We start from the raw sequence: 24,062 nt of genomic DNA on the forward strand, positions 1-24,062 counted from the left end.
ACTCATGTTCACTGACTACCACAAAATACAAAATCTTGAATCTGAACATTATCTCCACTTAGTCAATATTACTAATATGTAACCCCGATGGTGTCCCAAGGACCTAGGTATTACCAATTGCATCAAACATCTATCTTTCCCTGAGACTCTATTTCTAAATCCCTGCTCAGCTTTTCCCTTTATGTAAAACAATTCTTTCCAGATTCTCTTGCCCAACACACACACACACACACACACACACACACACACACACACACACACACGCACGCACAGTGAGAAAGAAAAAGAGAGAGACTGTATTTCCATACACATCCCTAACCTAACTCCTAGGAAACTCAACGCAAAAGTCCCCCAGGACTTACCACTTCCTGGGAACTCTTTAGAAATTCACATTCTAGTCTTCTACTTCCCTAGAACTCTGTATGTGAAAGTGATGTGGAGCCCCCAGCAATCCAGCTTTAAAACCTGACAAGCATTTGTCAGGCCTGTGAAAATTCTAAAGCCACCACCCTGCTGTGAGCTACCCTGGCCCTTACCTTTTGGTAGCCCTCCACCTTCCTTGAATGTCGAAGGGCCTGTGGAGTTTCTCTAACAGGACAGTGTTGACAACCCTTTGCACCTGCAGCCTTGCCCCCACGCGTGGTGGGACCGCACGTGCCTGTGTGAGTTGTCTGAAGCCTTTCTTTCCCACATAAATGGTGAGGCGGGCGACGCTGGTATTTGAGCGGCTGGCACCTTAATCTTCCTCAGGCATCATGAGGGCTGATCCTGAATTTACCTTTGAAGTTACTGGAGAAGGACTGCATAATTTAAATGACTAGGATATTTTAAACCCATCTTGAAAACCTTCAGACATGTCTAAAGAAGAACACATTGTGCTTTCCAACCAGAATTGATGTTGAGTCTGAAGCAGCGAATTTGACTGTAGTGACGAGGATAGAAAACAAGCCCTTTGTGCATTTACGATGCTGTTCTTTTAGATTGGACATGTCTGGTGCCCTCCCCCATGGTTCTCCTGCCTCCTCTTCCTCATGTGAACAATCTAAATGAGTGCTGTCGCTGCCTCTTTCACTTGAGCAGTAATTGACCCTCCTGCCTCTTCCTTACATGTTCTAGACAAATAATCCAGTATATTAGCTCATTAAAAAAGAAAAAAGAAAGGAAGAAAGGAGCCAGGCACGGCGGTGGCGCATGCCTTTAAGCCCAGCACTTGGGAAGCAAAACCAGGCGGATCTCTGTGAGTTTGAGGCCAGCCTGGTCTATAGAGGCAAGATCCAGAACAGGCACCAAAACACCAAAACTACACAGAGAAACCCCGTCTCAAAATAAAAATAAAAAGAAAAAGAAAAAAAGAAAGGCTTTTTTTAAAGCCACAAAAGTTTGCACCGTGAATTGAGTGTCTCTTCTACAGGGATTTTTATTTTCTCTTTGAATATTGCTGTGTTCTCGGTGCTAATCCTTGGCTCTGGACAACCAAGTGCTAGCAGCAGCAGCTCCTCTAAGCCGGGACCCTGTCTTTTTATTCAGAGAGAACTTGGCATTGGTGGAAGCTCAAAGCAGTTCACTAGCCACAGCCATAGCCACAGCCATAGCCACAGATGTAAAGCTGACTTCTAGAGATCAGTGCCCTAATATGACAGACACTGGCTAGCAGGTGCTGGCAGGCCAGGGTTCTACTTCCACCTTCTTCACTGGCAGTGATGCTGAAAAAAACCATCTCTCCAAAGTGCAGCTTCCTCATTTGGAAAACCAAGAAAGCTAGACTCTCTGCCTCCTAGACTTTTTTTTTTTTAAATAGGACTCGTTTTCAGACATCATGAATTGCGTTTCTGCAATGAGATTAATTGAAATGTGTTTATTTAAGTGACATGCCACATCATTCATAGTTTATTTACACTGCATTTTAAATTTTGATATTATTTAAGAACTTGATTAGACTGTTGAAAGAAGGTAAGGAAAAATATAGACTGTGTTGTTTAACTTACACAGCTGTAAAGGGGAAACCGAGAGCATCAACCCACATGTTTCCTGTGTGCGATCATACTTGTAACTGTGTAAGGAAAACACCAGCCCAACCCATTCCAACTTAGTAGTGAGACAGTCTGTCAAGACATGCAGTGTCCCCACAGCTTCTGGGTTCTCTCTCTTTTGCTGCTGAGTGATTCAAAGGCTTTAGACACATCCTAGATGTTTCCAGTCACATGGCAGGATATACAGGGCATGAAGAAATACCAAACCTAAAAAGGAGACATAGAGAGAGATTGTTGGTTTAAAGATGAGAAAATACACAATTTGCCCAATCTACAGTTATATTACAAGCCCATCTGGAACCTTCTGGTTTCTCCGATTTGATTTACAGAGAAAACAGAAAGTGATATATTAAAGATATCCTAGCCTGTGTGCCAGAGAGGACAGAAACCTGATTCTACAATCAAGGAAATGCATTTTCTGAGAAACAGCATTTCTAGGAAGCAAATGAATCTGCAAGGGCCCAGGGACTACGGCCCAATTTATAAGCCAGTCATTTGGTTGGAAGCTCAATATAAAAACTCCTTAACAAATTCAGTGCACACTATTGCCCTTATATTCAAGGACCTTTTCATTGATTTTTGGTGGTCTTTTTGAAGTGTCCCTCTGGTGAAAAGAATTAAAATTGCTAGGGATGCCAAGGGCACATGGTGAGGCTCACTGGGTCTGTCTCTATGCCAATACCATGGCTGGCAGCTAACTGGACATCAGACCCTCCTGGATTCTAGAGGCATCCAGAAGTTGGAGCCTACAGGAAGTGAGAAAGACTTGAGTGTGGGCACCACAGAAATCACTGCCCTCGGTATGCAACCTAGTCAGCCAGAGACATGGAGCACTCAAGTCACTCAGGCCACTGTAGTGCATGCACTTTGCTGCTCTACCACACTGCTAATTCACCGAGTGACACCAAGAACCCCATGGGTAGGAGCGACTTTTGCCTCTGTTTTTAAGTGATGTGTCAACTGGTCTCTATTTTGAAAAACCTGTCCACACATAGTGACTTAGAACAGCCGTTTACTTCACCTCATTCTGTGCTTTGGTTAGGCATTTGTTCTGCCTGAGCCAGGTGGGCTGATGGCTACAGTCAACAGCTGCACCTGGAGAGAGCTGGCATTCCATCCAGCAGCTGTATAGACAAGCAGGGGGGCCTTTACCTGTCTGCCAATGGAGATACCGCTAGCTAGAATGACGGATGCAGCTAAGCTGTATGGAGTTTGGCTTTTTTCTAAGAGAGAGAGAGAGAGAGAGAGAGAGAGAGAGAGAGAGAGAGAGAGAGAGAGAGAGAGAGATATTACATTAGAAGGCAGTAAAGGAAAACTAGATATATGAGCTTTGACAACATAAAATGAGCTCATGTCCCTTTAAAGATTAACAGCTGAGCTATCTCTCCAGCTTGGTTTTTGTTACTGTTCTAATTATCTAGCATGGTGGTCCTGCCTTCCTAACATGACAGTTGCAGGCTATTCAAAAAGGAGCTCCGGGCGGTGGTGGAGCATGCCTTTAATCCCAGCACTCAGGAGGCAGAGGCAGGCAGATCTCTGTGAGTTCGAGGCCAGCCTGATCTATAGAGTAAGTTCCAGGAAAGGCGCAAAGCTACACAGAGAAACCCTGTCTCAAAATAAATAAATAAATTTTAAAAAAAAAATTAAAAAAGGAGCAAGATGGCTTAGTAAGTAAAGGCACCTGTAGCCAAGTCTAAGGACCTAAGTTTGATCCACAGGGCCATAATGTCCAACGTACTTCTCCAAAGCAGTATCTCGGGAAGTTATAACTGTCTCGAGCACCTCTCCCAATTTAATAGTCTCAGTCCTTCCATTTGCTCCAATGTGAATTAAGTACCATTAGTAGCATTTCTAGTGGGATTCTATGTAGACAATTTGAAGTATTTTGAAAAAGGCATTTGCCTTTTCAGACAGCAAAACCTGTTTTTCTTTATATGCCAACTTCAGAGGTTGACCGAGAATGCCATGGTAATTGGGATCCTGAGGTTTCACAGAGATCATCAGGAAATGATGTCACTAGCTGAGTCATAGATTCTGCATCCCTTTCTCACTGGGGTGGGCTCTAATGAATTGACAGTTTATAAAGAGGATGGGGTCAGCACATGCTGCAGCCTGAACCTGTCCTAGGACAGGGACACCCGGTTCCCAACACTACACAGACAGGACTTCAGATAAAGCATGAGAAAGAAGCAGTTGAAGGGAACTTCTTGGCTATGCAGAAACTTTCTAGTAAGTTCTACTGCGTACTCTTCACTCACCACTGTAAAAATAAGTGTCAGATTTGATTACTGAAAGAAGCATAGAAATACATTTAGGTGACCAAAGTCAGGAAAAGAGATTAATGTGGCGTCAGTAGCAGTAGGGAGATGTTTCCTGCCAATAACATAGATCCATTTAAGTTGTCCCCCTCCCCCAATTTTTCAAAGGAAAAGTTTCCTTTTCAAAGAAAAAGAGGTAACACATTTAAAGAAAAAAGTCGTCTTATAAAGATCCAGGGAAGTCATATTTGAGAAACACCAGCTTTGTAAATGACCAATAGGACAGAAAATATGAAAACTTTGCCAGGGTCCCATAATTTGCATTGTTCACAGAAGAAAGCAATCCTTATGCCCAGGGCTGCTTGACATACTTACAGCGTCAGCTCCGTGAATAAATCAATAGTATTGCTGCTCCCTAGGAAGTCTGAACATACTGAAAATGCCCATCGTTTCATAGTTTGGGGAACCACAAATTGACCCTATTCCCTCTGGTAGACCTTGTGGCACAATATACATAATTCAGGGAAATATTTGTAGAAGGCATCCCAGGTGAGGACCAAATATGGAAATGACAACTTGCTAACACCCTCTCTTTCTGTCTCACAGGTGTGCTGGAATGGCCATTTTGGACAAAACTGGTTGTGGTGGCCATTGGCTTCACGGGAGGTCTCGTCTTCATGTATGTACAGTGTAAAGTCTATGTTCAACTGTGGCGTAGGCTGAAGGCCTACAACCGTGTGATCTTTGTGCAGAATTGCCCAGACACTGCCAACAAACTAGAGAAGAACTTCTCATGTAACGTGAACACAGAAATCAAGGATGCTGTGGTTGTGCCTGTGCCACAGACAGGTTCAAATTCACTGCCATCTGCAGAGGGCGCCCCGCCTGAAGTTATACCGGTCTGAGTGGAACCAGAGGGAACTTCATCCCAGAAGGATCTTTGCAGCCCCAGCCACTACAAACAGAAATGCTTCTGCTCTGGTGGCTTCCTTGTCTTCTCCGTTCCCCTACTGACTTGTTTGTCCTGACTTGGAGCAAAAAGGAAATGAGGAGAAACTATCAAGTGATCAGGATCCCAAGAAGCAGAGCCCGCAGTGGGACATGGGAAGGGGAAGTGTCTTAGGGAGTGAGTTCATGAGGAACTGTTGGTACAAGCAATGCTTCCAGTGATGAAAGACTGGACGGACATGCGATCCTCTTTCAAGTAGTGCCGAGGGAATCCCAGGACAGTCTTCAAATGCAGCGTATACTTCTTTGGAGGGTTCTGTAACATTAGCCTGCTTCACTGGAAATGACACACATCTGGTCGTAAGCCTGAAAGTGTGTGCACCATCCCTAAGTCACACCAGCGGCAAACTCGGAGGACTTGAGGTTTTTTTACACTTTGACAGATGATTTTTTCTGGCTATTGTGAAGTCTGGTTATTTTGACAGATGCATGTTTTTAAATGGATGCAATACACATTTGAAGATAGAAATGTTTGGAGTTTTGTTGAAATTTAAGTCATGAAGAGAAGATTTTCAGAGCATTGTGGAGTTCAGCTAGCTAGCACTGCCTTTGGAGAGCATCATCTATCAGGCTGTGTCCCTCTTCCATCGGGTCCCTCTTACACAGTGCTCAGCAACAGACAGATGAGCTGCACATGCAGGTGTACAATTTCAGTTTCCTAGTATGCCCCATTAGGAAAAGCAAACATAGGTCAATTCATTTTTATAATTTATTCAACGTTAAACATACAAGTTATTCCATGTCATCAACGGAAACTGTTATTACAACAGTTTTCACCGTTTTCTTGAACCAAGTCTTCAAAATCCAGCATGTGTTTACGACACACTTCAAACTGAGCCAAGTGTGTTGGACAGGATCTAATTGGGATACTGGACAGCAGAGCCCTTTGATTAAAAACTACACCTCTGTCCCATTTAACAGCAGGATATTTCAAAATAGCAGTTTAGTCCATGGTTTTGTTTTGCAGTTTCACTTAAAGGTTGATTTACAAAGCACTAAACTCATCAAATTAAAGTATTCCAGCTTGAATTCAATGAAGTTTTCAAAGCAAAAGTATAGGGCGTCAGTGCAATCCGTAGCAATGTTGTGAAATTAGCTTCTGTGTAGTACCTATAAAGTCCATTATGGTAGGGAAATAAAAATTAAATATTTTGTTACTAATCCAAATGTGTTAAGGGTTTTAAACCCACATGGAGTGTCAATGTGACAGGTGAGCATCTTAACTAAGGATCTCAGCCATGTTTACACCTGACAGTATTCCCTTGCTCAGCTGAGAGGTAAAAATAGTCAAGATTCTATGATGAGTGATGAGCTGTTGGCGGTTCAACAACTGAGCACTGTGCTCCATACAGATTCAATGAAACTGATAGGACACTGCAGTGAGCTAATAATCACAACCTGTCAAAGAAAGGTGACCATATTTTTAAAAAGTGACTTTTTTTTTGGTTAGCTCTCGTTATTTATTATCCTGAAAAGGCAGAGATGGCCATAAAAACCAAAGCATGGGCATCATGTTGCACAAATCTGGGTACCACGTCCACGCACTTTGTAATTATCAGTGTTTGTTCTTCACAGATTATCAAAGGAAAAGAAAAAAAAAAAAGATGTTTCAATGAGAAGAGAGTATGGTATTTGTAGTGATTGACACTGGGTCCAAATAGTCCCATCCTTAGAAATAAAGACATAGTAAACAATGTCAATTGTGTGTGTGTGTTTGACGTGTATATTCATGTACATATACAAGAGAAATGTTAAGGTATTCAGTCAGGAAACAAAACCTTAAAGGACTCATCTTTCTTAAAACTTGTGGGAGGGACAAGAATTAAACATGCAGGGAGAATATGGTGGACATAGCGAAACTGGGCCAGATCTCCAGAACAAATAACGGTTCCTATGACATTAACGAAAAAGACCCGAACCTTAAACTTTGTATTAACTTCCTGAATAGTTTCCATTTTAAAGATTTAAGATGAATATAAACAACAAAAGATGGGTGGGTTAATCATGACTTCACGCAAGGGGTTAACTATCATTCAGTTTTTCTGAGTATTTCCCCCAGCTCTTACTAATCAATTTTGGTAGGTACACAACTGTAATCTCAGCATTTGTGAGATGTAGGAGTTCATGGTTATCCTCTGCTGAAGAAGAGTGAGTCCCAAACAGAGGCCAGTCTAGGCTACCTGAGACCTTCCTCCAAAAACAGAACAAAAAACAACAGAAAGGTTTAAAACTAAATGAATAAAGCCAGTATTGAAACTATCTTTGCACATTCACGTGGTAATGGAGTTTTCACTTAGTAACAATGAAAAAGTTTGGCTTTGATGGCCTGACTTACAGCTTATGGAGGAAAGCTGCTTTACAGAATGACATTATTTTGAGGTGTGTTTACCTGCTCTCATGTAAAATATGAAGTGAAATTGAAACAAAACATTGAATTGCTGAGTTTACAGATTGTTAAAACTGGGTTTTTATAAACACAAAGGGAAGCTGGGATATTAGAAATGCCATAAACCAGACATTGAAAATGCTTTCTATCAAGAGTTGACATTTCTATTAGATATAATTAAATATTCATTTGAAAAGGAATAAAATCAAAACATCTAAAAGTGAATCCAGGGTTGGGAGAGATGGCTCACACTTTCTGCTCATAGCCGGTTCTGGTTGAGTTCCCTGAACCAACAACCTGTACCTCAAGCTCCAGGGCACCCAAAGCCTTCTTCTGGCCTCTGAGAGTACCCACACACACATGGACAGATACACACATAAATAAAAATAAATCTTTAAAAGATGAAGTCCTCCCCCAAGCAGGTTAACTTAAGTATAAAACAACAAAACCCTATAAAAATGAAAATAAAAAATGGTAACTTAAAGAGTCCCAGTAACCCAGGATACTTCAATGCAGACATTGAGTCTTTCTCAGAATGTCTCAGGATCAAACCTTCACTCAGAGCTGCTGCTAGGTAATGATACCCTCCAGAGCCCCCAAACTTAGGAGTTTTTCTTTTATGAAAAGGACCTTGGGTACCCTACAGATATTAATTCTTCTGCTGAAAAGTGAGCTCATTAACACAATGACATCATTATGAGAAATTACAATACGTGGGGGGTGGGGGGAAATGAAGTAGAAAGGTCATTTATTCCATCTGTCAGATATAATTTACCTTGCCTTGCCAGTGAATATTTTGGGGCAAATATTAAGTGGAGAACCTAAAACTTACTATTGTAACTGTTATAAAATTGCGTCCTTACATCAGCTCAATGGTGCTATTTTACATGATACAACTGAAAGGAAATGCTGTTATTTGGGGCTGCAATACTTCTCCCATGCCTGAAGAAAGCCCATGTTGAAATCAGATATAACATTCAAATGAAGAAGATATTTTAACTGTGTGCAATTTTTGAGATTGGGCATTTGTACTTTTTTAGTTTTATCTATTGTCTTTCATTAACAATTTACTGTTTGTGAGTAATGTGTGCTTAAGACAAACTAAGGAAAGTAATTATCTGTGAAAGACTTTGTATATTAAACAAATGCTCCAAATCTTGGCTGTACTTTCTCTACTTTCTGCCTAATGTACCGGGATTCCTAGAGTTGTATTTAGAGCACTCCAAACCCTGAATTCTTAATTTAAGATCTGATAATGGTCTGAGTTTTTAACTCAGTTATGTCAAATCTATAGTTACCAAGTTACCAACCTTGTGCTATTATGGAAATTTGGGGGGCCCCACCTAGGATGTCACATGTTACTGAGAAAACTGGGGATCCCTTTCAGGGTACTTAGTCCTGTCAACAGAATAACTGAGAACAGACTCAGAAGGAAGCTCCTGGACAACTTTATTAGACTTTCATCAACAACAGGGCAGACAAACTGGGAATCGCAGCAGCCGTCAGAAGAGAGGATGAAGAAGGTGAAGAGCCATGCAGTCTCAGTAAGGACAGCATGTTTAGCATGGGTGTCAGCCTCGTTCTGAAAGTGGCCACACAGAATGCAGGAGCGCTTCAGAGTGAAGTGAGAGTCCAAAGGGTGAGGGAAAGCAATGCCCAAATTCAGAATCACATTGGAGGAAGAAAGAGAAAAGTAACGCCTTTTCCTGAGGTGTGTCCTCCTAACAGCTTCGTGGCAGCTCAATCCTGACTGTACCTGTGGCCAGCCTTCTGGGTAAGAAAAGCACATTACCTCATTAAAGGGATAATTATTCCTCCCCTCTTTAGCATGAGTTAAGGTGAACTGGCCTTTCTAAGGAGTAGTCTCTTAGCCAGGTGATGGACCAGCCCAACCAGATTAACTCATGTTTTAGGTAGCTTGAAATATTATTAGGTCTCCACATAGGCCTAGAATAGATAGCATTCTTTGGACCAAGAAATAGCTTTCTTTCAATGGATCTCAAAAAATAGATAATAAATATACATTAGCCAAAGGAAATAATACATAAGCTTCCCAAGCCCACTTGAACAAGTTTGAGGAGTATTTCAGTACGATGCTCTGCTGTCCAGGTGGATGGAGCGCAGCTCCTCACTCTGCGCCCACTGCCTGCAGCCTGTGGAGCTGTTTGCAGACTTCTAGAACAGTGGAAGTCAAGTTTCTAGCTTCAAAGAAAAGAACAGCTGGCCTCGTTAGAAGACTTCAGGACAGAGCAGGGCACGAGCGTCCCAGAGCATGGCGTCTGCTTTCCTAGGGTCACCTAAGTGTGTGTACAGTGAGTATGTCTACATATGCACACACGTATTCATTCCTCAGCTTCCCAAGTTACCTTGTTTAGGAAGTAGTTTACTATAATGCTTAAAGAGCAGACACCCAGTTCTGTCTTGTGGAATTACATGAGAGATTTACTGCATGATTCAGAGAAAACAACACAGAGTGGGGTCTGCTTGTCTGTAAAGTGAAAAGAATACTGCATCTGTTACAGCAGAACAGCACTGCTTTTACTGCAGACCCAACAGCTGAAGATTCAGCAGACTCGTATCTGAACAGTTAGAAACCTTGAAGAAGTCATGAAATACCGACCACGAAGTTAGGAAAACGTAATGGGGAAACCGGAAGATCACTATGCAGAACTGAGAGCACCATCACTTAGCAATGTGCACAGGCAACGGCCTTTTGCCTGGGATTCTCTGACAGATCCGCTGCCTGGGAACAGGCAGGAAAGAATCACCTCAAGTGCTAGCTCAACTGTTATCTGAAAGATGGATTTGCTACTTTTGTGCTGCTGTGATCCAAATTTCAAGCGCATGGTGGGGGGGGAGACATTAAGGAAGTGTGTTCTGGCTCCATTTCAGAAGGACTTCGGTCTGCCACAGCTTCTGGAGCAACTTGGCAACCTGCACGGTGGTAGACAACTGGACCCAAGGATAGGCATAACCTTCAGAGTTGGCCCTACTGACAGCCGATCCCTCCCTCCTAAATCCTCCACAACCTTCAAAGCAGCACCGGAAGGTAGGGTCTGAATGTGCAAAGAAGGAGCTTGCGGGAGACATTTAAAATCCAAACCACAGCGTTCTGCCTTTGGCCTCAAAGTCTTTTGTAAATCCAAAATGCACTTAGTTAAACATCATGGTCTTTTAAAGTCTCCGTGGCCCTTGAATAGTCCTAACGTGTTTCAAAAATCCAAATTTTCTTCTGAGAATCAAGCCAAATGTGGTGCGATTCTCGGTAAAATCAAAAAACAAGTTACTTCCAATACACAATGGCACGTATTAAAACGTCATCCAAGACTGAAGCCCATGGGGCAATCCCATGCTGTGTGCCCTTAAAGGCAGTGTTGGCAGTGGGTCTGGGAGCACTGACCCTCCAGAGTACCACTGTCACACGTGGACTACTGAGCCAGGACCGGTCACTCTGTGCCTGTTTACTGTCCCTACCCCCCCTCCCACTCCCCAGCACTGAGACATCGGGAGCCCGCCACACAGCCCTGTTTGGAAAGAGACTCAGGCCCTCGGGAGCCCTTCCCTGACCAAGCCATCCTCCTAACCCTATTTTTTTTTTTTTTCTCCAATTTTCCCTTCTGCAAAATTCAGGTTAAATGGTCTTTGAAGGTCAATGGTGTTTTGGATACAGTTTAATGTGTTAGAAAATTGCTGCTCACACCCTCCACCCCAGTATGGTGATGTTCAGAGGTGACAGGACTTCAGGAGGTGGCAACACAGGCCCCTTCCCATTCGCTGGCTTATCTTCCTCTGCACCCGCTCCGTCTCCTATTCCACCACTATGACACCGTTGGCCATGCAGTGACGTAGACAGACGCCTCGCCAGAACTGCACTGGGTTGGTATTCAGACTCTCAGCTCAGCTCCCAGGCCCGGTATTCAGCTGCAATGAAAAGAGATTAACACAATCTCTGTATTTTAAAAGCAATTTAAAGAAAGTGAAAACTGTCATTCTTAAATAAAAATCATAACCCTATTTTGAAACTGCAAACGACTTGAGAGTGAGCTAAATAGTGAATTCCCACATACAGACAATTACTAAAATAAACTTATTTATTTATGTGTGTGCATGTGGGGGGTAGAAGAAAACTCAGAGCATCTGCTCTTTTCAACCCATGGATTCTGGGAATCACACTGGCAGTCAGCCTTGGCTGCAAGACCCCAGCCGCTGAGCCAGCCCCCGCACGGTTCTTTACCGTCAGGAGTGGGCGGAGGGTCTCAAGGGATTCCATCAGGGGCGGGCAGGCACTGGAGTCATTTCTTCATCCGAGTCGCTTGCTTCGCTCGCTGGTTCCAATTCCCCATCTTTAGCGTCTCCAGTTCCCACCGTTAGTTCTAATTCCCCTAAATCTTTCTCTATATTTAAATCTGTTTCCACATTTGAAATGGCTTTCTGTTGCGCTTCTTGGGGATGGCATCATTAGCACAAAGTTTCCTCATTTTGATGTTTGGCAATTTCTTCAGATCAAAATCCCATTCCCTAGGAAAAAAATGAGCAAGGACAGTCAGTTTCAGAGCTCTGCCTGCAGCAGAGGGAAGACCAAAATTCATAACAGATTTTACATGTGCATGAAATAGCAACCTAAGCTGGTGGCAGGGGGTTGGGGGTGAGGGTGGGGATGGGGGTGAGGGTGGGGATGGGAGGGTCAGGGTGAGGGTGAGGGTGGGGGTGAGAGATGCACTAGTCCAAGCCCTAAGCTCACTTACTATGGCTACAGTAGTATTACCTGCACAGAATCCTACACTCTAAACTTCAAAAATGCACACACACAAAAAAACCCTTAGGCTCTGTGGTTCCCTTCTTCTCTCTACCTAAATATTCTCCTTTATGAAGCTACATGGTCTCAAGACCCTCAAAAATTAGAATTACATCATAGCTAGCAAACCACTAAGTCAGAAAAGGGCGCTCTTCTCACACACAGGCACAGTGCAGCTGACTTTTCTTTTTTTTAAATTCTCCTTTTGGAACCTCCCTATCTGTATTTCCTGAGAAGTCTGGAGAGCCACGGCTCGCGACCCAGCAATGCTAACACGCTGTGCTCACCTCCTCACACTGCTCACTCTGGAAGAGGCAGAATGCACACTGCTCCAGACCCAAGGAACACATTTTATTTTCAATTAGGCCTGAATTTAAACACCTAATTTCAATTCTGAAAAACTTCACACTCCCTAACATGTGTTAGTGAAGACCAAAAAGTATTAATTAAAAACATTTTCTAATACACAGAATCTGTGCTTGAAAAATAACATCTGAGTTTCTACAGCTCAATAGTCTCCATGGTTACCAGGGTGGAATCACAGAGCCCTGGACCAAAGGTTCTCAATGACAAAACTCTTAGCCTGGCATCCGTTTTCTTCCTCTGTTCTTGTTATTATATCTTAGGAAATAAGAACCGGCATGGGGAGAAAAGAGACGTCTCTGCTGCACTACTGCTCTGCTAAGGAAAAGAGGACCACAGCATCAGCTGCTCGCACACTGGTGCTGCAGACAGACACAGAGCACGCCTACGGAAGAGGAATGCCAACACTACACTCCCCACTTGCTTTCCTATCAACACCTACACCCAGGGGAGCTCATGCCTGTTTATTTCATACACAACTTCTAAGGAACTCAGATACTCACCGAAAAGTCTGCAGATTATTAGTGTCTAAAATGTCTGGGATCTCTGAGAAAGAAAAGAATTAATATCCATGAGGCTTACTTGTTATAGTTTCACTCATTATCACACATACAACATGGTAATTGATGTTAATAGAAAAGAGAAACTGGGCTGGAGAGATGGCTTAGAGGTTAAGAGCACTGACTTCTCTTCCAGAGGTCCTGAGTTCAATTCCCAGCAACCACATGATGGCTCACAACCATCTATAATGAGATCTGGCACCCTCTTCCGTATACCTAATAAATAAATAAATATTTAAAAAAAAAAAAAGAAAGAAAAGAGAAACTTTTTAAATGCATGTGTAAATGTGCCTGTGTACATCATGTATGTATGTGCAGGTGCCTGCAGAGTCCAGAAGGCGTGGGACCCCCTAAAGCTAGAGTTAGAAGCATTTATGAGCCGCCGGAAATGGCGGTTAGTACTGCTGAGCCTTCTCGCCAGTCCCAAAGAAAAACACCTTCAAAGCACGGTTGGTCCACACAAACACTGCACATGGGAAGAACAGAGCTCGGTGTCCAGGGATGACAGAGGAGCTCTGCTACATAGGGGATACTGGCACAGACTTGTGAGGTAAGCCAGCGTTCAACAGCAAGTGTGGGTGTTTATTTTGTAGTGCTATGAGAGACAAGTTCTTATGTACATACCTTATGTCACATTGGTAGAATTATCAGATTTCAGTGATTATTTAACATTAAAAGATCACTTTATTCAAACTGAAATTTTTTTTAACAATTACAATCATTAGGCCATCGAAACAGTTCAATACAATCTAAGTTGCCCTGTAACCTGCATGGGAGCTCAGTTACGAGGCTGCCTTGGAGTACCGGGCAGGGACTTCTGAGCAGCTCTGGAACTGTTAAAAAGCAGGACTTCAGGTGGATGGACTGTGTTTCTGCTCTGTAAGATGGCCATTGGGAGGAAGGCATATCTAAAACCATGTCTGGGTGTCAAGCTGGCAAAGGGTGGAATAGCAGGCCTTAGTCTCAACTGTCAACTTGATGACATCTAGAATCACCTGCGAGGTGGGCCTAGGAAAGCCCATGGGGCATCACCTTCATTAGGGTAATTGAGGAATGAAGAGCAGCCCTAAATGCTGAGTGGCACCATTTCCGGAGCTGGGTCCCAGACTGAATGAAAAGAGGCAGAACTCAGCACCAGCATCCATTGTGGATACAATGTCACACAGCTCCTACTGTTGTGACTTCAGCACCACAATGAGCTTAAGCTATGACAAAATAAACCCGTGCTCCCTTACGTCGCCTTTACCAGGGCATTACCACAGTGACAGGGAAACACACACACACACACACACACACACACACACGACATCTTATATTCACAGGAAGTAACGACATGTGAGCGTCACAGGAGAGGCAGAAGCTCTATGCCACTCTTGTAACAGTGCCACAAACTTTTGAGCTAATCCTCAACTTTCTGAACCAGAGAAATATGTTCTCTATCCTATTTATATTTTTTGAGATAGGGGCTCTCTATGTAGCTCACACTGTCTAGGGTGGCCAGGGACTCAGAGAGATCCACCTACCTCTGACTCCAAGGGCTGGGATTATGGTTGTGTGCCAGCATGCCTGGCTTCTATTTTATTTTTATTTTTTTAAATTCATTTATTTAGTTAGTTTACATCCTGGCCACAGTTTCCCCAGCTTCCTCTCCTCCTAGTCCCCACCCCGCTTCTCTTTTATTTTTAAACTGAGAAAAACAAGGGCATCCACTTTATTATCTGGTGGGTTCCCGGAATCAAGTGTGGATGTGTCTAAGTCCAAAAAATATGCTTTCCTTTTTGAATTTTTTTCAGATTAAGAAACACATTTTAGAAGTGAAGAGGAAGTCCACACACTTCACAGTTTCTAGTATTATCCAGGGTAGTTCTTTGGGGATCTTATGTTCATGCTCTTTATATTAAAATTTGAAATTTTAATCTTGCTATTATATATTTTAACTACTATTTTGACAAAGAAGGTAGACAGTAACACTGAAGCCTCCAGGGGCCAGGCCAGAGATATGAATGAAGCCAGCAACATGACAACGGCTGAAACGATGCTGAGTTCTGCCAGCACAGCGGCTACTTCAGACCTCAGCCCCGGAGAGTCTGTGCCCAGGTCATCTGGTTTCTTAAGCCACAGACCTGTACTTATTAGTTGAAATCATTGTTTAAAAAAATAGTGACAGTATTATCTGTGGGCCATGTCACCTCGGAATGGCCACCAATGTAAGGGTCTTCAACTCGGTAGGCTGTCCTGGCCAGGGACCTTCAGTGTTGCCAGCTAGTAATGTGCCTCAGTGTGGCTGGAGAGCGAGAGTCACAGCAGTGGAGAGGAGGACAGCTGTCTGGAGATGGGCACCCGAGTAGGGTGTGTGCTAGGAAGAAGTGTCACAGAAGAAAGACGGTGTCAACTGTCACAAGGAAATGAAATGAAAGACGTGAGGGGATCGAGGTAAATCAATCGGCTCCTGTTTTAAAGTCAAGGAGTCAGAGAACACACACACACACACACCGAAGCCGTAGCCTTCATACTGCTGCCGCTCCCGCTCCATGGTCTGCTTGATGACAGTCTCCCGGGAGTGGTGGCGCCGGCCCTGTCTGTCCTTGATGCTGTTGTGCAGCTCAATCTGCTCCAGCTCACTGCTGAATCGACCCAAGTACCTGAAAAACATGAAAATGATTTGAGTTACATGTCTATACATCTGGGCTTGTGTTGATTCATTTTGAATGTGGCACCCAGGTGTCCCTGTCCTTCGAATACTGACATACTCAAATTCCTCATTTCCTCACACTTAAGAACACTTTCCTCAATAATCCAACCATTTCTTGACTTCAGTGAACACACAGCATGCTGTCTGCCGAACTGAGGAGCCCCACATTGAATCACCTACTGGGTTTCTTCTCTAGACCTTAGCATCTCCCCCTCAACACACTTTCACACCACGCCTCCTCCATCATCTGAGGACAGAGTCTGACATTTTAAGTGAGGTTTCGAGGCATCCACCTAACATCTCTCTCCCTATTCCACACCTAAGTTCTACCTCTTAACGTCACTGAATTCAAGCTCTCCATCAGGCTACTACTAACTAAGCAGAGGTCAACAGTCACATCAACCTCTTTTTTTTCTTCTTCCATTTTTCTTTATTAAGAAATTTTCTACTTACTCCACATGCTATCCACAGATCCCCCCTTCTCCCACCCCCCAGCCCTCTTTTCCAAGCCACCCTGCATCCCCACATCCGCCAAATCGAGGTCTCCCATGGGGAGTCAGCAGAGCCCAGCTCACTGAGCCTAGGCAGGTCCAAGCCCCTTCCCACTGCACCAAGGCTGTGCAAGGTGTCACAGCACAGGCACCGGGTTCCAGAAGCCTGCCCATGCACCAGGGACAGACCCCGATGCCCCTGCCTGGGTGCCCCCCAAACAGTTCGAGCCAAACAACCGTCTTCTGTGTCCAGAGGGCCTAATCCAGTCCCTTGGGGGCTCCACAGCCACCAGTCCACAGTTCATGGGCTTCCACTAGTGTGGCCGGTCATCTCTGCAGGTCCTCCCATCATGATCTCACCGTCCCTCACCTGCAGTATTTCTCCTCTCTCTCATCAATTGGATTCCCAGAGCTCAGCCTGGCCGTGGATCTCTGTATCTGCCTCCATCAGTCACTGGACAAAAACTCTATGATGACAGCTAGGTCATTTGCTAGGCTGGTCACCAGAGTAGACCAGTCCAGGCACCCTCTGGACCACTGCCTGCAGACCAAGGTAGGGTCAACCTTGTGGATTCCTGAGAGCCTCCCCAGCAATCTGCCTCTTCCTATTCCCATGATGTCCTCATATATCCTGGTATCTTCCTCCCTGCCCTCCCACTCTGTCCCTGATCCAGCTTGACCCTCCCATTCCCCTATGTTCTCATCCCCACTCCTTGCCCTCGCCATCAACCTCTTAACAAGCTCTCCGACGACACCACGCCCCTTCTCAGCACTGTCCCCATGCTCAGGCTGTGACCTGAAGTGTATGCATGAGGACCACACAAGCGGTCTGCAAAGTCCTCCCAAGGCTTCCTATGTCCTTAGGTAAGGTCCAAACTCAGGCAGTCACCTAACTGGTCATGAGCCAGCCGTCACTGCAGCACCGATTACACCAGCCTTGCTACTCCAGACCTAGGAAGCGTCTGTGGGTCCTTCTACCCGCCAGCTTCTCCCCCAACCCCGGGGACTTTTAGACACTATTCTCTCAGTCTGAAGACGCTGTCCGGCTACCTTACCTCAACCCCGGGGCCAGTGCAGACAATGCTTCTCCAGGAAGCCCTCCTGAACCCCAGGAAACTAAGGGGGGCCAAGCTGGGCCACACACTCAAGTCTTCCTGTTAAAAAGCCCATCTGCTAGTACCCAAATCTAGAGCACAGGTGTCTCCGAGAACCAGGCTGGAATTCTCTTTTCTGACCCTCTGTTCACAACATGCCCATATTTACCTTTCAATTAATTCACAGGCATCCTTCTTTGAATATCTTGTTTTTTTTGTATCCAGATGACTGTGAAACCACTGAAGTTTGTCACCTATGAATAAGTACCAAAATTTAGCACCACAAGCTTCATGTAGGCAAAGGTTTTCACCACCATCCTCCACAGCAAAGCATTAAAAACTAAAGCAAACTATTTCATTTTTAAATAAAGATCTGTGTAGCTGAGTCAATGGAACCAGTTTGTCAGGAATGAAATTGTAACATTGTATTTAAAGAAAGAGACAAGGACGGGAGTGGTGTCTGCCTCCTCACATTTCTTTCCTTTGATACAATCTGTTTTTATTTTAATATGTGCATATGTGTGTGTATGTGAACACGTGTTTATACATGTGAGTGCAGTATCCAAAGATGCCAGAAGAGGATGTTGGGTCCCATGGAGTGGGATGTGTAGGTAGTTAAAAGCCAACCGTGTGGATTCTGGGAACTGAACTCTGCAAGAGCAGTATGCCTCCTTCCTAACTACTGAGCCATCTCTCCAGCCCCATATATTTCTTGTCTAACATCAGGGAAGGGAGGAAAGATGGACTGACAGAATATGAAATTTTAAAATCTTATAAAGCAAAACGTGTAACTTGTTGAAAGTATCTTAAAAGTTGAACAATGATGAAAACAGTGTTTGTTAAACAAAGGCTTAGCCTCTAGCACCATGTCCAGAACTTTATAATTATTCTATTCAGATCAGCACTATTTCACATTACACATGAAGTTAACCATCCTAAAGAGATCATTACTACACATGTTAAGCCTAAGAGAGGTACCAGGTCCTGTGCCAAGAGAAATCCTGGACTTGTCAGTAAAAATTTATTAGCAATAAGTATCACCTACAGGAAGACAGAGGGAGAGGGGAAGGGAGGAAAGGGAGAGGAAGGAAAAGGGAGAGGCAAAAGGGTAAAAAGGAGGGAGACCGTGTCACTGACAAGGACTGAACATGTATGCACCCCTATTAACCATGAACCCTCTGCTCTGCAATACTTAAGCTATTGCTGTAGCTTGGTTCTCTACCGCTCTCAAAGGCCCATGTCTTAAATGCTGTTCTCTAGTGCTCAGTGCTACTGGGAGATGACGAGACCTTTGAGAGGTGAGGCCTAGGTGGCACTATCACTGATGAAGTGCCCTTGCCGGAAGGTTGCTGGGACTCTCCTTCTCGGCCAGAGTGAGGTAAGCAGCTTGCTCAAGCACACAGCCCCTCTGATACTGCATTCTCATTGCTATCCGTCCCAAGGCAGCATGATCGGCCTCATGGACTGAAACCCCCACCACTATGTGCCAAAGCAAACTTTTCCTCTTTCTAAAGCAATTATCCTAGGGATGTGCTGCAGCAAGCGAACACAGCCTACCCTTCCTAATCTCAGCTCTCGAAAGAGAGGATTAAACACGAGCTAGATGCAGAGGCGCAGCGCAATGAAGTTTCTGCGAAGCTGAGCTGCAGGGAACACCAGCAGCTGACTCTGAAAGTCAAGTGCTTCGCTCCACTTCATTTGTTTTCTTTTAGCTAAGTCTGCTTTTAAAAAAGCTGATAAAACAGAGAAACTGGTTTACAGCAAAATTTCACTCTACTGTATGTAGCCAGAATCTCAAGCACTCAAACCCACTTACCAATAAGGTTGAGACGCAAGGCCCTCTCAGTCTTCAATCTTGAACCAAAAGGTGCATATAAATTAGAAAATTTCCAAAGCAGGGGCTTAGAAATCTGTCAAAAATATCACAAAGAAAAACTTCCCAGAGAACATTGACATTCTTTCACATGTATTTAAAAAAAAAAAAAGTCAATCTTAACAACAAAGAAACATGGCACGACATGATTATCTTTTAAATCACGGGAATAAGATGTCACTAGAATTTTGTTTCCGCATGTTACTGACTACGGAAAGCCTAGAGGGCCAGTCCTGTTCATGCAAACAAAGGTTGACTGGGCTATGACTATGCCTGCAGTGGCAGCACCTGGACACCACCTGGAAATATGCAACCTCAGCCCAGTCCTCTCAGCAAACCTCCTGAGCGGGAAACCCTGCAGCGGAAAACACCGCTCTAATATGGTGCGTCTCAGGTCAAGGAAGTTTGTCAAATACACATATGGGCAATGGAAAAATTATACTGTTTAGATGTAGTAAATCATGTTAAAAAGAATAACAAAAATGCTAAGTGATAAAGGAATACCTAAAATTTGAAAACTACTATTTTAAGACAGACAGTACTGCCACCATACATCTCTATGTAAAAAAGACATATCCCTCGCAAAAAAGAAAACTGGACTATGCCATCAGTCTCTCCTAGAAAACATCTAACCAAATCACTGTAAAACAGCCAAGCTTTATTAAATGAGGCTTTAGGTCTAAGGCAAGGTATTAAAAAGCAACTGTGTGGACACCTGTTGCACTCACCGGACCAGCAAGGCTGGGCCACACAGAAATGACTTCTATCTGATTTTCCCTTTATGGAGTTTTTGCAATATCTTCCCCCTCAACCTCAGACCCACTCCTCCGGTCTTGGAAGTAACTGTGTACACAAATTAGAAAATTTCCAAAACAAGGGTCTTGAAATCTGTTAAGAACATTAAAAATCCTTTATGTTCTTTGGTATAATTTTTCTTTTAGTATCTGTGGCAGATTTCTCTCCGAGCCCTGCCCAACTCTGAGATGGCAGGCCAGCTACTAGACTACTCAGGCCTTGACTGCCTTCTCTGCCATCTACAGCACTCATTCAGGGACCTAGTCTCCTGCCCCAGCCACCACCCACAACACCAACAGCTTCCTAACCTGTGACCATTTGGTGATCTAGTCTGTTGCTGGAGAGCTTCTCTCCAGGTTCCCCAAGCCCCACAGTCCCACAATCCACTTATAAAATAATCACTCAGACACTTATATCACTTATAAACTGTATGGCCGTAGCAGGCTTCTTGCTAACTGTTCTTTTATCTTAAATTAACCCATTTTTATAAATCTATACCTTGCCATGTGGCTGGTGGCTTACCAGAGTCTTTACATGCTGCTTGTCCTGGCGGTGGCTGCAGTGTCTCCCCCTCAACCTTCCGCTTCCCAGAATTCTTCTCTCTCCTTGTCCCACCTACTTCCTGCCTGGCAACCTACTTCCTGCCTGGTCACTGGCCATCAGTGTTTTATTTATATAGAGCAATATCCACAGCGCTAGTCTCCTGGCCCCAAGCCACCAACCCACAACACCAACAGCTCCCTGTGACATCTCTAATCAGTCCCTGAACACTAGAACCAAGACATCTAACCACATATCCCACGTTTCCTTTGTTAGGTCGAACACACAGCACACCAAGTAGTTTCCTCCCATGATCTCTCAGCTCTGCTCAAATGTTAATTAAGTTCTCCAGGTGTCTTCCAGGACTTCTATAAAATATAACCTCTCTCTCTTTATCCTTCAACCTGTGTTAATTTTTCTTCACTACACTCACCATGAACTGCCACTTAAACTTACATTTTAGATTAGCTTTGTAAAACCAGAGGATTCATGCTGTTTACCTCAGTATAAGAACACATGAAAAACATATTAAAGGAAAAGCGGGAGCGGAAACTGAGGAACACACACCTGATAAGCAGATGCATGAAGGAGCTTTCCCTAATGCATAACACTAACAGGACTAGACACTTACCTCTCCTTCTTGTCTTGTTTGTGAGACTCTCTTGTAATCTGAGCTGCTTTCCTGCTGTACGGATGGATGACTTTTTTTTCCCGTCCTACAATTTTTCCTTTCAGTCCTTTAGGCTAAAAGATAGGAGACGTGTAGTTAGATACACAATGACTCACTTTTAATGATAAGGATTTCGTACATATCAACTCCAAGATCAAGTTATGAAAGGACTCACTTCCATCTCTGTCGCCCCCCCACACACACACAGGGATAACCACATAGAATTTCCATTATAAGAGTAGTATGAAATTCTCTAAGCGTGAAAGGGCATTAAGGCTTTCAAAGATTTAAGTTAACGAACTCAAACCACCAAGATTCAATGCAAGGAACACCTACTGAACTTACATCTTGACTCAACTGTAGCTTAAGATTCTTTATAACTATTTATGAAAGATTGTCCACAGCAGGGATGGATAAAATAAATAAGGCACAAAGATATGAAGAAGATTCACTACATCTCTAAAGAGTTTCGAATTTTTGTACAATTTAAAACATTTATCAGCAAGGACAAACAAAACAAACTCTCAATAACAAGTAACTTCAGGGGTCGGCAAGATGGCTCGGTGAATAAGGGAACTTGCTGCACCAACCTGGTGACCTGACTTCCATTCTCAGAGCCCACGTGAGGGTAGAAGGAAAGAAAGACTCCACGAGGCTGCCCTCTGTCCTCCACATGCAAACAGCAGCCGGGGTGTGCAGGTGACTTTTTCTTTAGTCACTTAGTTATGTATAAACTGTCCATGTTGACTACCAGTTAAATTCACTGGCTCACCAAGCCAGCCTGACATTTGTTTGCTTCCTCAGGAAAAATTCACAAAACTGTCTAGACACTTAATTTCCAGAACTCTGTGGAGCATTCTGTCATTCTAACTAAGCCGGTGGAAGTTAAATAGTTTCTCAAAGATGACAGGTGTCCCTCTCAGGCCTCTGGAATCTTGGGCACCTTTTAAAGAAAGGTGCAGGACCACAGTTGATGATAACGTGAAAAACAGGGCCAAAAATGTGACAATTAGAACACAATTATAAAAATGCTACTACTGTGACTTCAATGCAAAACAACCCATTGTTAATAAAAAGTGTGGCGAACGGGAAGTGCCGATTGCCAAGGAGAAAAAGTGCAGTCAAATTCCAGATACAACTACACCGTAACTGCTTTATTATCTGAAAGTCTCTGAATATTATAGCTGGAAATCGTGCAAGCACAGGGACACAGACTGAAAGTAGGAAGACAGGAAAAGACAAAGAAACAAGGAGGGGACAGAGAGACACCTCTGCGGCTAAAGGCGCCCGCTGCCACGCCTGACGACTTGAGTTGGATCTCAGGTGGGGACCCACAGGGAGGAAGGGGAGAAGGGATTCCCACAAGTTGTCCTCCACTATCCACACGCACACAGAATCAATTATAAACGTAAAAACGGATGCTGCGAATGAACCCTTTAGAGTCCTACACACAAATGTTTTATGAACGCTTTCAAGCAACTTCTCTGCTTAGTAAACACACGGAGTTAACAACATCGTTGCCCGGGAGGAATGGGGGTTGTAGAGGCAGGACCGCAGTCAGAACCGGCCACCGAGGGGCTGTGGACCGAAATACCTCGTGGCTGACTGTGCCCAGGGCAGGGTGGAGCTCTCTACCTGCCCGAGGGCAGAGGTGGGTGGACCCAGAAATGTGGTTACCAGTGAAGATGCAAACGTCTTCCCCCAGGATAAGGAGACCCTGGAAAGTGGACCACGCCACAGGGCAGGGTGGCAAAGCGCGGAAGCACTCCGATCCCCGGGGCAGAGACACCCAGGACCCAGCACCGCCCGGGCAGCCGCTCAGCCTCTCGGCCTCTCCGGGCTCCGAGAATCCCCTTCCCGTCCGCCTGAGCAGAGCCCTCCGGGGAACCCGGCGAGCGCGCCACCCACCATGACGATGTCCTGGCCACCGAGGCCCCGCGGTGTCCAGAAACAACAACCTCACGGACGGCCGCCGCAGCAGCAGCTCCAAGTTCACTCCGCTCCAAACACACGTGGGTCCGGGGGGAGACAGAGCCGAGCGGACCGGAAGGGGCGGGGCAGGTGCGGTCTCTAAAACGTCCCCGGAAATCCAGACTCCGTTTTTCTCCGCCCGCCTTGGATTTACAGCCCATTACACTGGTCCCGAGATTTGAATCCTGCCGAGGACGCCTCATATTTCTGGCTTCTCTTGTTTCTGTCTCAAAGACCGACCTGAGCATCTGCCAGGAGGCAGCCCTCCAGGGGCGAGCACCTTGTCCGGAGACAGCGTCACTGGACTTGGATACCCTCTGCAGGTGCTAATGACGACCTGTGTCCCAGAGCGGTGGAAGATCTACCTTCGCCTTTCCTGGGATTGTCTCTATCATTTTCTTTCCAATCCAGTTGTTCTGTTTTCGTACTGCATGTTAAAATTCCATAGGAAATCTTGCTCAGTAACTATTATTGATCAAATGCCTAGTGCATGCCACACATTGACAGTATTCCCGCCTTTTGCATAATTCCTATGC

General features: G+C 44.4%; 2 protein-coding genes across 6 annotated transcripts in view; one reads left to right on the plus strand and one right to left on the minus strand.

Moving 5' to 3' along the window:
- Positions 1-8,837, plus strand: part of Marchf1 (membrane associated ring-CH-type finger 1) — a 540,293-nt gene extending 531,456 nt beyond the window's left edge. For all 5 annotated transcript variants that reach the window (XM_037211768.1, XM_037211765.1, XM_037211766.1 and 2 more), the window contains one exon: positions 4,895-8,837. In XM_037211768.1, the coding sequence (XP_037067663.1) occupies positions 4,895-5,193 (299 nt within the window). In that variant the 3' untranslated portion in view covers positions 5,194-8,837. The remainder of the gene's footprint in view (positions 1-4,894) is intronic.
- A 277-nt stretch (positions 8,838-9,114) lies between these two features.
- On the minus strand, positions 9,115-23,608 carry Tma16 (translation machinery associated 16 homolog). Its single transcript, XM_037211770.1, is given in 9 exon segments — positions 9,115-11,603; positions 11,917-12,101; positions 12,104-12,200; positions 13,344-13,386; positions 15,894-16,042; positions 17,847-17,931; positions 19,494-19,531; positions 21,517-21,629; positions 23,464-23,608. Coding segments are annotated over 8 exon segments (678 nt in total). The 5' UTR covers positions 23,467-23,608; the 3' UTR covers positions 9,115-11,603; positions 11,917-11,951.
- Positions 23,609-24,062: the final 454 nt, after the last annotated feature.

Source organism: Peromyscus leucopus, chromosome 17, assembly GCF_004664715.2.
Source record: "Peromyscus leucopus breed LL Stock chromosome 17, UCI_PerLeu_2.1, whole genome shotgun sequence".
In the NCBI taxonomy this organism is placed as follows: domain Eukaryota; kingdom Metazoa; phylum Chordata; class Mammalia; order Rodentia; family Cricetidae; genus Peromyscus; species Peromyscus leucopus.